Genomic DNA, 16183 nt, shown 5'->3' on the forward strand with positions numbered 1-16183 from the left:
ACATATTTCCACAATTTAGAAAATATTTGTTAATCACTTTGAGCTTTTTGGAGAAAGGTACCTACAAGTTGCCACATTTTGTTACGGTATAGGTGATGTGTATTGGCTCTATCAATGTGGGATAATAAGGTAGAAAGAAATATTCATCTTAATGTCTGATCTATAAATGTAGTGATCTTTTTTGTAACAGAGGCAAAAAAGATTTATGAAAGTTGGGATTGAATCAGGTGATAGTTGAATTATTCTTTTTTCTTAGTGATGAAAAAATTAATATTACTTTTAGGAGGTATCCTTCATCTTGCCCTCAACTTTAGCCCAGAAAGGGGATAGTGACTTAATGTTTTAGAAGAAAAGTGTGATTGAAATACTAAATGTCCATCAGTGACTAGTAAGTTTCCTAAAACACTTTGAGTATGCTTGGGGTTTTAGGATATATTGATGAGCTTTTAAAAGTATCTCATTTGGTCAGTCTGGAGGAGTATTCTGGAGGGAGAAAAGCATTCTTGTTTTGTATCAAATGGAAATAAGATGTAGGAATTAGGGAACACTATAAGCACCATTGGAGATGAAGCTATGAGAAGCAAGAGTGTACAGTGGAAAAGTGCTGACTTTGGAATCAGAAGATCTTTGTTCAATTTCTTATTTTGTCTTAGCTTTGTAGTATTTTTGACTTTATATACTCTTTTCCCTTATGAATAATCATCATGGACAAAGATAATTAAGTCTGACAGTATTAGAGCAAAGTGACAAAAGGAGGAGCAATATAAAAATAACTGACATTTAAACTGAATTTTTATACACTTTCTTGATCCTTACAACCCTATGAAATATATATTATTCCATTTTACAGCTGAGGAATATGAATCTCAGAGAAATTAAGGGACTTGCTTATGGTCACAAATTTAGTAAATGTCAGAGGCAAGATTCAAATCCAGTTCTCTCCTGGTTCTAACTCTAATTTTCTTTTTTTGAATGCTATAGAAATGTACTAAAATCAAGGGACCCAACATCAATGATGGCAGCAGAAGAGAAATTATAAGTTAATGATTGAGAGTGGTGAATTTTTGAATCTATGGTATGAAATAGGTTTAGATATCCAGGCCAATATCTCAGCAACTTTAGCCATAAGTGTTAAAGATTAGGTTTATAGAAAAAAGAAATCCCTTGGTCAAGAGTTCTGAGGAAAAGCTGTTTCTCTGGGATGCTGAAGTTCACAGAAAGGCTAGAACACCTAGAACAGTGATATCAAAACCAAATAGAAATGGGGGCTACTAAACTATATATAAGATCTACATTTTAATCTGATTTAGGCCACACTTAAGAGAATTGTAGACCATGATCATTACCACTGGCCTGAAGTAATCTCTTATACCTTGGTGCAAAGTTCAGAGGTTGAGCTTTTAAGGTAATAGTCACTCAATCCAAAGGAGGAGAATGCTTGACTCATTTTGTTGTAAAACAATGATAAAAACATATGGACAACAATATTGATTTCAAAATTTGACAATTGAAAAATATGACTACCTAGCATAATGTCAAATATAAACTCTTCCTCAAATTTGGCAATCTGAGTAATATTTCAAATGGAATTCTATTATTCACAGAAATGTTTTGTGTAATAAACAATTTTTAAGTAGAGATACATAGCTTTGTATATGTAAACATACATGTTTATTATATAGGTATGACATATGTCATGTAAATATAGAAATATCTATGTTTATAAAGTAGCTGCATCTATACTGTTTTATTTAATGAAAGGGACAATGAGAACATTGAGCTATTCAGTAAATTATTTGATCAGATCAGAGACTGTATTTAGAGGGCTGGCTCATTTCCTTGTGTAATATTTCACTAACATTTAGTAATTTGTGATCTATACTGTTTAATATAGGTGGCTAATAGCTACTTGGGACAAAAGAGTTCAAGGAAAATATGCTCTGAATAAAAATACATTCTGGCAATGAATTTTATATCTTTACATTTTGTAAAGCATGTAGATTGACTAGTTCCAAAAAATAGAAAAATGATCTGGGAAGATTGAAGCATTTGATTATTTTTTGGTTCAAATGGTAGGAGGATGTTCCAGGGCTTATGGGAATGATTGGGATGAGGTAAAGCATGGTACCTCAGCATTTGGCACAGAGCCCGGCACATATTAGGCACTTAAAGGCATGCTAACTGACTATATTATGAGAAATTGTAGTATGAGCTGAAGAGTGCTTATTCTTGGTTTTTACTCCTTGTATAATTTTTTTTAAAGCAGGAGTGGGGAAGCTTTTTTTTCTGTCAAGGGTCATTTAGATATTTATAACATTATTCGTAGATCATACAAAATTATCAACTTATAGTACTCAAGCAGTGGAAAGTTGTTATGCTTAGTTTCCAGCTCATCATTGCCTGTGGTTTCATGGACCTTATATGGTCCACAGGCTGGGTATTCCCTATCTTTGCTTTAAAGTAAGAGGAACTGATTCATCTCATTTTATACTGAACCTAATTTTTGTCTACATAAGCATAATGCTTTTACCATTATATTAGGCCATCAAACTTCTTAAATCTGTACTATAACAGTTATGTTTTTATAAATCCAAGGTATTTAAACTACCCATGTGACCACGTGACAGTCTTTTAATTAAAAATAATGATTCAATAAGAGCAGTTTTTTAATGATTATTATATTAGTGGTATGAAATAATCTATCCAGATGGATGGAGCAGAATTTGAAATAAAAATAAAAGTATCATATGATTTTTTAATAGGTGTGGTTGGGTTACTTAGGTCCCTCTACCACATGAAAGAAGGCTAAACTTGATTTCAATCATGGAATCTTTTAAAGTTATGACATGACAGAACTATGACAGATCCAGGCTAATGTCATATATTCTGCTGTATTTTGATCCATTCTTTATATTAGAATTATCTGTGAATTATTTGTTATAGTACAAAGGATCTAGAAAGATAATCCATAATGTGGCTTAACCTGCCCAGTCTTTCTAATGGTCTCACCATATAGAGATGCTTATTGATAGCTGATGGTTGAGGACAAACCATTTAAGACTGATATGTGATGGATGAAAGAGACCCTGAAGTATAAGATCAATTACACAAAATAGAGTGTCAGGAATATCATGTGAGGTTCATACCTGTGAACCTGGTCAGGACACTGCCCGGTTTTGGGAGAGTCAAGCTGATTTTTATCCTGGGACATTGCCAATTTTTCAGCTGCAGCAATTGGACAACCAGAAAGACTGTTTTAAAAAGAAGTGGCAGGGTTTGAGTTAAAATAATAACGGTTCCTTACATTTACATGTGCCTCTCACATACTTGGCAGACAATAAATAGTTAAGTTATATTAATAGTTCACATAGCACCATCCTTGTCCCAAAGCATTTCGCAAACTTCATTGCCAACTATGTTCACCAATCTCAGGGGTAAATAATAGCTGACAGCTAAAAATGTGTTTTAGCATCCAAAAAGCTATTTAATTGGGGAGGGAGGAAGGTGGAAGAATTCAATTGTTCACAACTGATGTCTGGATTTGGGGGCAAAAAGAATGAACTTACTCAATTTGTAATTTGGTTAGACCACTAGAGGGAACATAGTTACTACCCTGAATTTTAATTTGGGATCTCTAGCAGAGTTTCAGGAACTTGGTTTTATATCTCACCCCAAAAGAAGAATGTGTATAATGTGACGTCCTCTCAGATGTGACTGTAAGAGTTACGGATATGGCATACAGGATTATGGTCATATCTGCTTCATAGAGTATGAATTATATTGAGAGAGAGATATTAGCATTTACAGAAAAGTGCTTCTATATGTAACTCTACAGAGGTAGACATTTATATATTTATCTATGCAAATTGGAGTTTCGAGATAATACTGTCATAGGCATCTGCCATGGATCTGCTTTATAGGCAAAAAGTGCCTTATAAGGAAATCCTTTTGGCAGTGCTCCTAGTGCTTATTGGATGAAGTCCAAGGCTCACCCACCCATTATTTTTTCATAGCACATAATGTAAGAGTGTGGCTCCAGTGCATACATAAAATTCAGTATTTATACAGCCTTCTGTATGTATATATACAACTCCACCACCAGTCTCAGAAAGAGAGCAAACACATTTTGGTCTGTAATGAGTTAGATGATTATCAAGATAACAATTTATAGAAAGGAAATTTACAATGTAAGTTTCATGATTTATATGGATATTAAGAAACATATCAGTTGCTTTGGATAGAAACTGAAGTTGATTGTATACACAATACTGTAACATCATGTTGTTAGTTGACAACTTTGAATTCAATGTATTAGCACTAATTCCCTCTTGTCTATTTAATTAGAAAGGAAGAACAACTAATTGGGATTACCTTCTATGTGTGTTACGATTACTGTTGACATGGCCTCTTCCTGTGCATCCAGGAGTGGGACACTTGAGCACATTTTCATGCATGGCAAGAACTAAGCATAAAACATTAAGAAAAAATTGGCAATTTATTCTAAAAATTATATGCACTCAACATGTTTATTTCTTGTTATATAATTAAAAATGCATACAATTATTTATGTATTTTATATATATATATACACATATACTCTCACTCTTCTCCCAGTTCCTTTATAAAAATATATTTAAATAAAAATAGGTGAACATAAGAGGGTTTCACATTATCTGTAAAGGAAACAGTTGCACTTTCCTGACATCATGATATTACCAGCCTTGTTTTTGTTGCTGCTGATGCTGTTAACAGAAAATGTTAAAGAATCTTCTGAGCTTTTCCCCGTACACATTGAATTTAATTCTTGATGCTCAGGAGTTTGTTTTTCCACATTTGAAATTATACTTGTTCAAACAGTACTCTTTCTCTTTCTTCCCAGATTGAAATTCTGGATGCAGTCCTCTTCATATCATAAGTGATATCATTTTGATTCTTTGTACAGTTTTCCCTCCTGCTATTTGGTTACTGGCAGAAGAACGTGGTTGAGTGAACAATCAGATAATCATTTGGAGGAACTGCTAATCCAGCAGGACAGTACTGAGCTGATTAGATGTGTGGTGATTTGCAAAATCTTGCTTTTAAGAACATTAATGATGTTGAGGCATTCCAATCACAGCAGCCTGTGCAGCTCAACAGGTGTTACCATAAATATGTTTCAATGGGGGGGGGAATTCAACCCATAATTGGATACATTATAAAGATAAGTAGGGAAGCCATAAGGGCCCTTTCTATCTGCAACAGGAGGATTGAGTAAGATGTTTGGTTGCTGTAATGAAATTTGAACTCCTTTACTTTTATACTTTGAGCTAATTGTATACCATTTCTTCCTGCCATGGAAAGCCATGAGAGAACAAAAAAAAAAGAGGCATTGTAGAGCAATGGAATGTGGAATTTGGAGTGAGAATACCTGCGTTCAATACTCTACCCCTAACTATCCATGTAATTATAGCCTTTCTGGATCTCAGTTTCCTTATTTGTAAAATGAGGAGATTGGAGATGATAAACAAATTGTAAGGTCCCTTCCTTTTTGGAATATATAATTTTATACTGGTCCTTGCACTTCAATGAGATGGGAAAGACTATTTAGAAGGGTAATATCTTCATGTGTCTCATCCTTCCTGACATTTGTTTCTATTGTCAATTGAGGTTAAGCATAGCATTATAGTTACTTTGAATGGCTTCTATATCAGGTGACAAAGACTGGGTGGTCATAAAACCAAATATTCTTTTTGCTACACATTGAGAGGGAATTGTACATTGTTCCAATTGGTCTACTAGGAAAATGAAGCTGATTATATTCAAGTGATATTCTGAAGAAGCCACTTTGCACTGAAAGCAAGTACTCACTTTCTAGGGGCACTCTGACTTTATGAGGGCAGCCTGAGAGACTGCGGTGATGTGGATAGAGTCCAGTCACATGCCCTGTGCCATCACATCCAGGAATGGGACACTTAGTCTCTCTCTTTTCAGGTCTAGGTGAATCTGCAGATAAATGAAATTGATTATTTTATTTGATTATTCTTTCTTCCCTTCTCATTCAATAGAGTAGCCTTGAAAATATAACATTCTCAATTTGATTACTTTTGTAGTCAAAAACATTTTTCTCACATTGCCTTGAATAAGACCCTCAACTAAGATATGTGGAAACATAAAAATGTTTTCATTTTTCTTGGTTTCCTAAGCAAAGGCTGACAGAGGGTAATGGTGTGTTAAACTATAGAGATGGCTTTAGGTTGTTATGTCAACTACTACATGCAGTTAGAGCCTCTTCCTGGAAAAAGAACCATAAGCTAGAAGGCATACAACTTCCTGAAAAGAAAAAGATGAGTTAGAAGAAAAAACATATTTGAAATGAAACCTGCCTTTTTTTTAGCAAGAAACTGGAGATTGCTTCACTCACAATTATAAAGCAAACCAAAAAAAGCTCTCAGTGATTCCCCATATCTGAGACCCCTTTGACATTATCTTTTGCTAAGTAATTGGACAGTTATGACAATTTGATTTGGTGGACTGGAGGGAATAACTAACTCTTCTTGCCACTCTTGCCAAGACTTCTCTCTGTGGAACAGTTGATGAGAAAAGTTGAAATGGAACAGTCACAAACCTCTTTTTGTATCTTTACTGAACTCTCACATTTCCAACCAACCTTCACTAGTACAAAGCATGAAGGCTCCAATCCCTGATGCTTTCCCATTTCTTGTCAGTATGTAGGGGAAAGAGGGATGTATTTTATTTTGAGTACTACAGCTGAAAACCGGGGATTTGGGGAGGTGATTTAGAAAGGGATCTTTCTTATGGTAGACTCATAGAAAATGGAAGCACAGGGAATGGAAGACGCTTTCAGAGCACTTGACAGAGTGCTGCCAAAATCACTGGGGAGTGAGAGAAGATAACAGCTGTAGCCAAGATGAGGAAAGAGACACCTTGTAACACATTTTGTCAGGCTGCAATGAGGCACAAGCTTAGAGGAGAAATGGTTGGGGACAAGCCGAGAGGTTAAATTTTTCTGGCAATCATGTAAACAGAAGGCTAAGTAGAGGTTTAGACAAATATGTAAAAGAAATAAGGGCAGAGGAAAAACATTAATTGGGTTTTTAGTAAATATGAAGGAAGACAAGAGATAATTGTTATGTTTATGGTAGAAAAAGAAAAAAAAGTTTTTGAAAAGAGTGTATTGTTATCCAAATGGTCTTTTCAACCCAAATGGATTGTTATTGTATGGCCAGTTAATTCTCAAAATGAAGTGCATTTTGGTGGGAAAACTAGTCTTGGACCTAGCTTAAGAACCAAAAAGTAAAAGATCATGACATAGAATCCACGCAGGCTGCAGGATTCCCAGAACATTCCGTATCTGGAATAATGAGCCTACCTGATGCTGAGAGTGAAAATAAATAATATGTATGATCCTGCCACAAAAAGCTGTCAGAGATAGAATAAGGGCGAGAATCCTGCTGAGTAGAGATGTGGAGGGCCCATATGCTCCTCTGAAAAATGTGGCACAGATAGAAAGGCAATGTCGCAAGATGCGACAGACGTCTCTAGGGGCACTGTATTGCGATGAGCTAACGTGGCTGCGTGATATAATACCACATCCAGTGCTGGATTCGAAATGGTCTTTAGCAGATGGAGCCCAGTAGGTTGTGTGTAATGCAATTATATGGGGGCACAGCTTCAGTAAAGAGGAAGAACCAAGAGTATCACAAGTTATGTTGGATAAGTATATCAAGATAGGGTACATTAAATTGTAAAGTAGAGATAAATGATGTGTAGAGATGAAGGTGTATCAAGTTGTAGAAGTTTTAATTAATGCAATAGAATTTAAAATACTATAATTTTTCTCTGTGACTTTGAATGCTATTGATTCCAGGTTTGTGTAATTGTTGAGCTATCCTTTTTAATTTCTAATTTAATTTCTAAACTGTGGGCAAATTATAAGCTATAACTTATATATGATATATGTTATATATTATAAAGCTATACAAATTTACAAGTGATTGAAGTTGATTTGAGACAAGTTTATCTAGGGGTATGAATAAATGAAAAAATATATATATACATATGTAGAAAGAGAGCTTTTTAAATTTTAAAAACTAAGGTCAGATTATTATTTGCTATTATTTGCTTCTTTGCTTTTTGATATATATATATATATATATATATTTATTTATTCAGAGGCTATATGAGTTTCTAAACTACACTGAACTCTCTTTGTTGCCAGACATCTTTCCAAGTCTCTCTAAGGTTTATCCTCGGAGAACCAAAGAAAAGTTTAAATATCAACTAAATAAAGTCCACTGATACTCTATTGTGAAGCTCTTATCTAGATACAAAAATTGAAGGAAATATAGTAGGGTGTAATATGTTCTTATGATCAAAAACTGGTATTTGGCTTCTGTGCAATGCCCAGATTAGATCAATTTAATTTTCTCTAACAAATAAGGAATATCCAGTTTGAGCAAAGCAAAGAATTGCTATATTTGGGAGGAATATTGACAACTAGATGAGTGTTAACTTAGAGAAATAATGCAGAGAGAAGGAACAATATCTAGAAAGTTTCAGATATTATTGCCTACAAATTCAATATTGAGTTATGAGTTTGCTGTTGGGTTTGCTCAACTATAACCTTAGAGCAAATATCCAAAATAAAATATTGGACTAAATAAGAGTTCCTGATTACTAGCTCCCAAAATGGTCATATACCTTATGCTGTAGAGTGTATTGTTTACAATTTGTTACTCTTTTCACTCTGTGACACCACTAAATTTCTAATAGCAGAATGCAGGATAATATATTGTCAACATAGCTAGAAATTTAGCTACTTTGTCAATCACAGAAAAGTTATATATAAATAAGTAAATATAGAAATCATTCTCCCCAGCATGGCGTTTGGAATGGAAATATCTTGGGCTGCATCAAAAATAGTTAACTGAGAATATGGATTAAGTGTTAAGTAAGAGAAAAACACTGTGAAATTACAAAAGTTAAACATGGCTATGCATGTGAGTCTCAGTACAGGAACATAATATAAAGTGCTTCTGATCTCAACCATTAATCCTTAGCCTTCTGCCCACATGCCACCTCCCCACTCCTAGTGTGACTTAGAAGATGGTGAGGTTAGCCTAGGATCATTATCTTGCTCCCCACCTTATGCTACCAACCTTTTGACTTGGTGGGAGGTGTTGAACAAAGAATTTCCTGTTTTGTTATTTAAGACCATTATATCACTCACCTGCAATTCTGCCAAACTTACTTCTTATGGTTCACAGCTTGGAAAATACAAAAGAATGAAATAATGGTTCTAAACTATAATAGCTTGCCATTCTTGTAACCCCTTTGGGTTCACAGCTTCACTCTTCAGTCATTCTCATATGCACATCCTCTAACCACCAACAGATCTTTCTTTATTAGACTAGACTGGTGTAGGGCTCAGGGTAGGGGAGGATGGTAGATTTATAGAGGCATAGAAGTAATTTCTTTAATGTCTAGAGGGTGTGTTAATTCTAGATGGGGTTGAAAATGCCCTTAGAGAGCAAGTTCTAAGGCAAATAACCTCTTTTTCTCACTCCAGGTTGGACCAAAAGTAACAGAACTAATTTTTGAGTAGTGAAGTGAGACTGAATTTGGGAATTAATAGCAGACTCCTCAACAAGGACTCAAGATTTGTGGTGGGTAAATAGGATTAAGTACTCCATTCCTTTGCACTTCATCCCTCCCTTTTTTCCCCTTTCTCTATAGATGGTCCTGAGAAAGATATAGTTGGTAAAAATAATTACAAAATACATTTTTATGGGTATTCATTCTCCTTAACTTTAGGTTCAATTTGGGAAAGAAATATGTGCTATTTGAAAGCAGAATATTAATGTTACTAAACTATATTAATTTAATTGCTTTAGGGAAACTTGCTTGCAGGATCTTTATGCTTCAAAATATGATGTAAAACATAATGTAATTATAATGCTACTTGAAATTAGGAAAACTGGAAAGAACATTTTTATTTTCTCCCCTATAAAACAGTGGTAAACATCACAATATACATTTGGGGGTATGATTTATTTTTAAAATGGGTACAACTATCAATAAACTATCTAGAATAATCCAAATACACCTCAGAAAAGCCTCCAGTCATTTTTCAAAAACAAAATGAACCAAATCTTACTCAAATAAGAAACAGGAAAATGTGTCTTACGTTTGTTGTTAAAGACTTGTCTTCCACCCACTTCAATAACTTTGGTGTGCTTCCTTTCACCTGCTAGGTGTTCCAATAGAAACCTGTCCAGTTCTTTGTAGGTGCTATGAAACACATGACCTTGCTCTGCCTGCAGAGCTATGGCCTGCTCTAACAAACTCAAGTGCCCTTTTGTTTTATCCAAATCAATTGACTCTTCTGTTGTTATAGACAGGCACTCAGTGTCCTCTTCGTCACCCTCTAGGAGGGGATTTTGAGCTCTACTCTCCAAAGATTCCATGGGAGAATTCTGTGATTCTCTCATCTCCATTTCAGAATCACACACCTTTTCACAGGGGACAAAATTTTCCACTTCAGTTTTAATTTCTGGAGCTTCCAAGGGTTCCTTTTGATTATTACTTACAATATAAGTTTGAGCCACATTGGATTTTTCAGGCGTTTCCTCTGAGAAGTTGGAAGCACTGTCCCAACCATTTTCTGCAATTTCAGAATGACTTTCATTGTCATCAGATGAACAGTATTGTAGATTAGTATCATTGATTTTGGCTTTGCAATCAGCTGAATGAATCATGAAGCAGTCATCAACTTCATCACTTTCAGTTTTTAATGACTGAATGCCACTGTCATTTAGGTTTTCAGTTAGCATTTGCATGGAAGCATCTTGCTCTAGTTTTCCCAAGTGCATTAAAGATTTGACCACTAGATCTTGGTAGCGAGTGTAACTCTCATTTTTTCTGTTGAAGCTTTCTTTTCCATTTGAATGAAGAATTCCTTCAATAGGCTTCACAAGATTTTCTTCTGTGAGGAAGGCAAGCCAATAATAACAATTAAAAAAGATATTTTAAGAAAACAGCACCAATAAAACTTGTTTTGGCATAGAATACTAATAAAATTTCTATTTAACTCAGAAGCACTTGGGAGAGATTTCTCCTTTACCTGCTTCATTTCTTTTTCCTTATCACTGTTTCTCCCTTCACATACCCCCAACTCTTGAGAAAGATGAGTCTGTTGTTTTTAAAGTCATGGAGATACTTCCCTTGGTTTGATTCAATATTCAATGAAATTCAGCAGTCATTTATTAAGGTTGTGGATCGATAAGAATGTGACCCGTAGTCCCAAAGAAATCTATGTATTTCTTTACCTATGACATGTTACATACTCAAAAAGAATTCAATTGTACACTGAGATGCTCAATTTTGAGTAATTTGGATGGATGCTAGGCTTAGCATCAAGTAATTTCATCCTAGACATTTCCTAGTTGTGTCAGTTTAGGCAAATCACTTAAGCTTTCTGAGCTTCAGTTTCTTTATTGGAAGAATGGCGTTAATGAAAGCTTCTACCTCAAAGAGCTGTTGTGAAGACCAAATGAGAGAATGTATCTAAAGCACTTGGCAAACTATAGCAAAAATGCTATTTAAAATACCTCTTATGGAAAATAGGAAAATAAATCATTCTGGAGATATCTTAAAAATCAGTGCCCTGAAAAGAAAGCAATTCTGTTTTTGTGAGTAATAATAAAGCAACAAAAAAGTAGTAGTGGAAGAGTATGGAAACAAAAGTATATCAATGTAAGGAGGCTAATAATTAAGTTGTGCATCTAGTTACATTCCATATCAGGTAAGTTTGGAGTTCAAGAGAACCTTTCAATATGACTCTGCATCAGAATAAGTTGAAGGAGCCTATTTCTGATCTCATGTGTGCCAATAGGATAGCTTATAATTTCTGCTGCAGAGGGTTATAAAATGTACCACATAGCCTAACAATTTTCATTCTGACATTCACTTGCACAAAAATATTAAAGACCCATTTATATGCTTCCCAAGGCAGTGTTGGGGGTGGGAGACATGAAATATTATGCCCCTTTTAAGGACTGATAAAGACACCAAGTGAAGTACATTCTATAATAATAAACATCTTTGTGAGGGAGAAAGAAAAAGCCACTGGTACTGAGGGGGATATAGAAAGGGCGTCTATGTTGGAGACAATATGCCTTTTTTGTCTCATTTAATTTTTTATAAACATTGTCTCTGACAAGGACACTCAAAAATACATCTCCATCATCTTCCTTTCTGGTAATTACCTCTCTAAATCAACACTGGACTGCCAGGATCAAGTAAATATTGCCATAGTAACTAAAAGCATTTTTGGATGAAGGGAAGAATTTAGTCACAACACTAGCCCCTTTAATAATGCTGATTATAGGGTGCAGTCTTTTGTTGGGATCTATTCAACATAAACTGAAAAATTTAACATTTTACTTCCTAGAAAAGAGGCTAGATAAACAAGCACATAATATTTGATAAGATGGCCTATCCTCTTCTGAATTCATATCAGAGGAACTCCAGGTTTAAATAATAAATTAAACATAGTCTAAAATGCAAATGAAGTTTTTCTCAATAACACATTGGCTATTAAGAGAAAGTGTAAAGGGTTATGATAATTTTAAAGTATTATGAACTACAGAAAACAAATAAAAAGCATTTTCAGTGAATATGCTCAATTCATTGAACTATTCTCTCAATTCACTTAACTACCCACATGTGTACAATAATGATTTATAGACATTATACCTAATTATGCATATTTGGGCTATGTTAGAGTGCCTAACAAAAGCTCTAGAAAGCAACAATTACCTCTGTTGCTTAGCTACATAGTTTAAAATATTCCTATTAAGTGCAGATTACCAGGGAGGGAGGGCGACAAAAATGCACATGTGCACTACAATGCATTTTACTCTACTGATGCCAAACTGTTAGCATTTTGGGTCATTTCCAGTTTACATAATTGTTTGGTTCAACTGTTTGTTATATGTTAAAAGAAAATATTTATTAATTATTCTTCAGAAAATAGGACTCATACAGTGAGAGGTAGCTATGTGCATTATATGCTCTGGTTTCTAGACAGGGAGTTTACAAACCTCAGCCTAACTTTCCAGAAACTCTCTACTGACTTTCACTTCATTATAATTGCAATGAGAAAAGTTGTGTTGGCTCCTGGTAATAATAAACTTAGGTTGATGGGCTTTCACAATAATATAAGGCACAGTCTGATTTTTTTTTCTGCTTTCACTGGAAATGCATTCTACGTCATTAGCAACAGGCTACATTAGTATTTGTTTCTTATTAAACACTTTTGAAGCAATTAATGTGACACACACATATATATATATATGTATATATATATATATATTTCTTGCTAAGTGAATGACAAGAAAGAATAAAAAAGTATCATTATGAGTTAAATTTTAATGAAAACCTTTCTCATGTTAATGTTCATGAATTATCTACAAATGAAGATACATGTCAAATTGAGAACAAGGAAACCCTGTTATACTACTCTAAGATCATTTCTAAAGTTTGTTTCAGAAAAAAGTTCTGATTTGCATTCCTTGATAATTTGGATCTAGTCCTTATCCCTGTGCTTTAAAAAAATTCCTAATGTCTTACATATAACATTTTCTAAATAATTCTTCATTGGCATGGATTAATAAGTGTGCAGGAGAAAGTACTTTTTGTGTAGTATACAAAACCCCCAACATTTTATCAGTGAAGAGTAAAACTTGAGCAATTGGCTTCATTGAGGAGTCTTTATTCTGAAATGTCTAGGAACCAATTTCTTGGATGGTTTCCATCGTCTATAATAAGCAGGGTATTGAGCCAATTTTTACAGATATGTTAAGGGTTATATATCCATTGCTGGGAAGCGCTGAAACAAAAAAGGAAGAAAGCAGGAAAGAAAGAAAGAGCAACAGAAAGATAAAAGCTAAAAAATAACAAACGGAAATAAAAAAGAATCCCCCCAAAATGTTAAACAAAAAATTTTATGAAAGTCTTGAATCGTTCCTGAAAATATCTGTAAAATATATAATGTACTGGGAGTTGAGAGGCCTAGGTTCAATTTCTGACTAAACCATTTCTAAGTTGTGTGGATCTAGGACAAATGACATGTCACTTAACCACTTAGACATTTCTTCATCAATAAAATCAAGATGTTGGACTACATGCACTTTAAAGTCTTTTCTTCACATTAATGATTTTGCTTTTAGATGTCTAACAATTTCCCAGGACACTGGGGTAGGGAACCACTTTTTTAAGATGTCTAACAATTTCCCAGGACACTGGGGTAGGGAACCACTGGATTTATGATTTCATTGACATGAATTATCTCTGCTAATACAGATTGAGACTTGCTATGCAACTTGTCTTACACAGTTACAGAGGGCACTGAAAGATTAATGAATTGCCCAGATTTACAGAACCAATATATGCCAGATGTGAGTCTTGAAACCAGAATTCTAAGATTAATTTTCTATAAAGGCTACCTTAGGGAATTATTTTAGAGTAATAAAAAACACTCCTACCAGAATCAGTGTACCATTCAAAGTTAGCAGATTATGGTCTTGAATCCTGGATTCTAGCTGGCAGGGAGACCTTAGAGGTCACTAAGTCTAACTCCTTCATTTTAAAGATGAGGAAACTGAGGCTAGACAGGTCAATAACTTGACTAAGGTCACAAAGCTAGGATTTGAATCTAAGTTCTCAGACTCTAAATTCAATGTTGTGCTTGCTGTGCCATGCAACTCTCTTATCAAACTCCTCTTGTAATCATAACATTTAATGACAAGATGGCTAATTGGGTTATGTAGGTATAGTACAGGATCATAGGACAGTGCTAAGACAACATAAAGTTTAAATTAATTTTCTTGGCTTAATTATCATAATGTGTTAATAAACTGAATTATCTAGCCAGAGACATAATTAGACAAACATGAATATTCCAGTGGGTATTTGGGAATTACTAGGTGGATGAAAAGAATGACTTTTATTTTTTTTAACACTTTCACTTAGGGCCTGCCACTTAGCAACTCTGTCCAGTGGTTTCATAGCACAGGAATTTGCTCAGCATAAATAATGAACTTATTTTGTCCCCAGAATGAAGAAGAATACTAGGGGAAAGATGGAAATTACTAAGGGTTTGAAGAGATAATGAAAACAATGTTGGAGGAAAGAAGTCATGGCTTGTTAGCTATTTTCTTTTCATGCTTTTTGTTTTATTTTGTTTTTCTTCCTTTATAGTTATTTTAGGTTTAAACTGAATGTTTTATTTCAAATGTATTGATAGTCAACATAGTTGCCTGAGTTGCCTGAGTCAACTTAAACCATGGAGAATAACCTAATTGAAGTGTTGTAAGGGGCTCAAAGACTATCTTGTTATATAACTACCTTAGTAAGTCTGTGACAAATATCACCTCTAAAGTCTTCTTCCCTCATGCCTAGAATTCTCTCCCTCTTCATTTTTCACCTCCAAATTTTTTATAAGTCCCTACTAAAGTTCCACTTCTATAGGAAGCTTTTCCCAATATCTCTTAATTTTAGATTTGTTGATTATTATTTATTTAGCTTGTATATAGTTTATATATAGTTTGCACATTTTCTCTCCCATTAAACTGTGAGTTTTTTGAAGGAACTCTCTCTGTATTCCCAAAACTTAAAACTGTGCCTAGAATATTGTAGATGATTAATAAATACTTATTGATTAATTGATCTTTAGGGAAAGAATAACCCAGTTCACTTCTGAACAGGGACAGATTTTAGGAAATTTTCCTTGACATCAAGGCTAAAGTCTATCCATTTGTTTTAGTTCCACATGTGAGAGTTAAACAGGACTAAATCTAATTTCCTCATGAAAATCCTAAAAATTATTGGAGATAAATATTTCAGCTGCATATTATCAGAAAATTATATAGATTTGCCTTCTATGATATTTTCCCAATACATTTGATAAATAATCCTTGACAGCACAGAATAAAGGACAGGTCCCCATTAGTTCTCAATTAAAGACTTCCTTCCTAGTTGACACCAACTCATGCATAACTATTCTTTGGATCCAGTAATTAAACAAATCCAGAATTCATCTACGACTATTGTCATTTAACCTCATATTTCCATATTGTCAACAAGTACAATGTGAAATGCTTGGTGAAAATTCAGGTTATTT

At 34.3% G+C, this 16183-nt stretch overlaps 1 protein-coding gene and 1 long non-coding RNA gene across 8 annotated transcripts in view; one reads left to right on the plus strand and one right to left on the minus strand.

Moving 5' to 3' along the window:
• The window catches only part of ST18 (ST18 C2H2C-type zinc finger transcription factor), a 166797-nt gene that overhangs the window by 63421 nt on the left and 87193 nt on the right, over nt 1-16183 (minus strand). For 5 of the 6 annotated variants that reach the window (XM_074278248.1, XM_074278225.1, XM_074278238.1 and 2 more), the window contains 4 exons: nt 10187-10984; nt 5848-5982; nt 4372-4462; nt 3147-3251 (listed from right to left, as the gene is read on the minus strand). In XM_074278248.1, the coding sequence (XP_074134349.1) occupies nt 3147-3251; nt 4372-4462; nt 5848-5982; nt 10187-10984 (1129 nt within the window). The remainder of the gene's footprint in view (nt 1-3146; nt 3252-4371; nt 4463-5847; nt 5983-10186; nt 10985-16183) is intronic. The other variant, XM_074278266.1, reaches the window with a different exon arrangement.
• LOC141548943 (uncharacterized) overlaps nt 1-16183 on the plus strand; it is a 147549-nt gene that overhangs the window by 60544 nt on the left and 70822 nt on the right. For both annotated transcript variants that reach the window (XR_012484165.1, XR_012484166.1), the window contains exon 2: nt 9569-9665. This is a non-coding gene — a long non-coding RNA (uncharacterized LOC141548943). The remainder of the gene's footprint in view (nt 1-9568; nt 9666-16183) is intronic.

This window comes from Sminthopsis crassicaudata, chromosome 1 (assembly GCF_048593235.1).
Source record: "Sminthopsis crassicaudata isolate SCR6 chromosome 1, ASM4859323v1, whole genome shotgun sequence".
Lineage (NCBI taxonomy): Eukaryota > Metazoa > Chordata > Mammalia > Dasyuromorphia > Dasyuridae > Sminthopsis > Sminthopsis crassicaudata.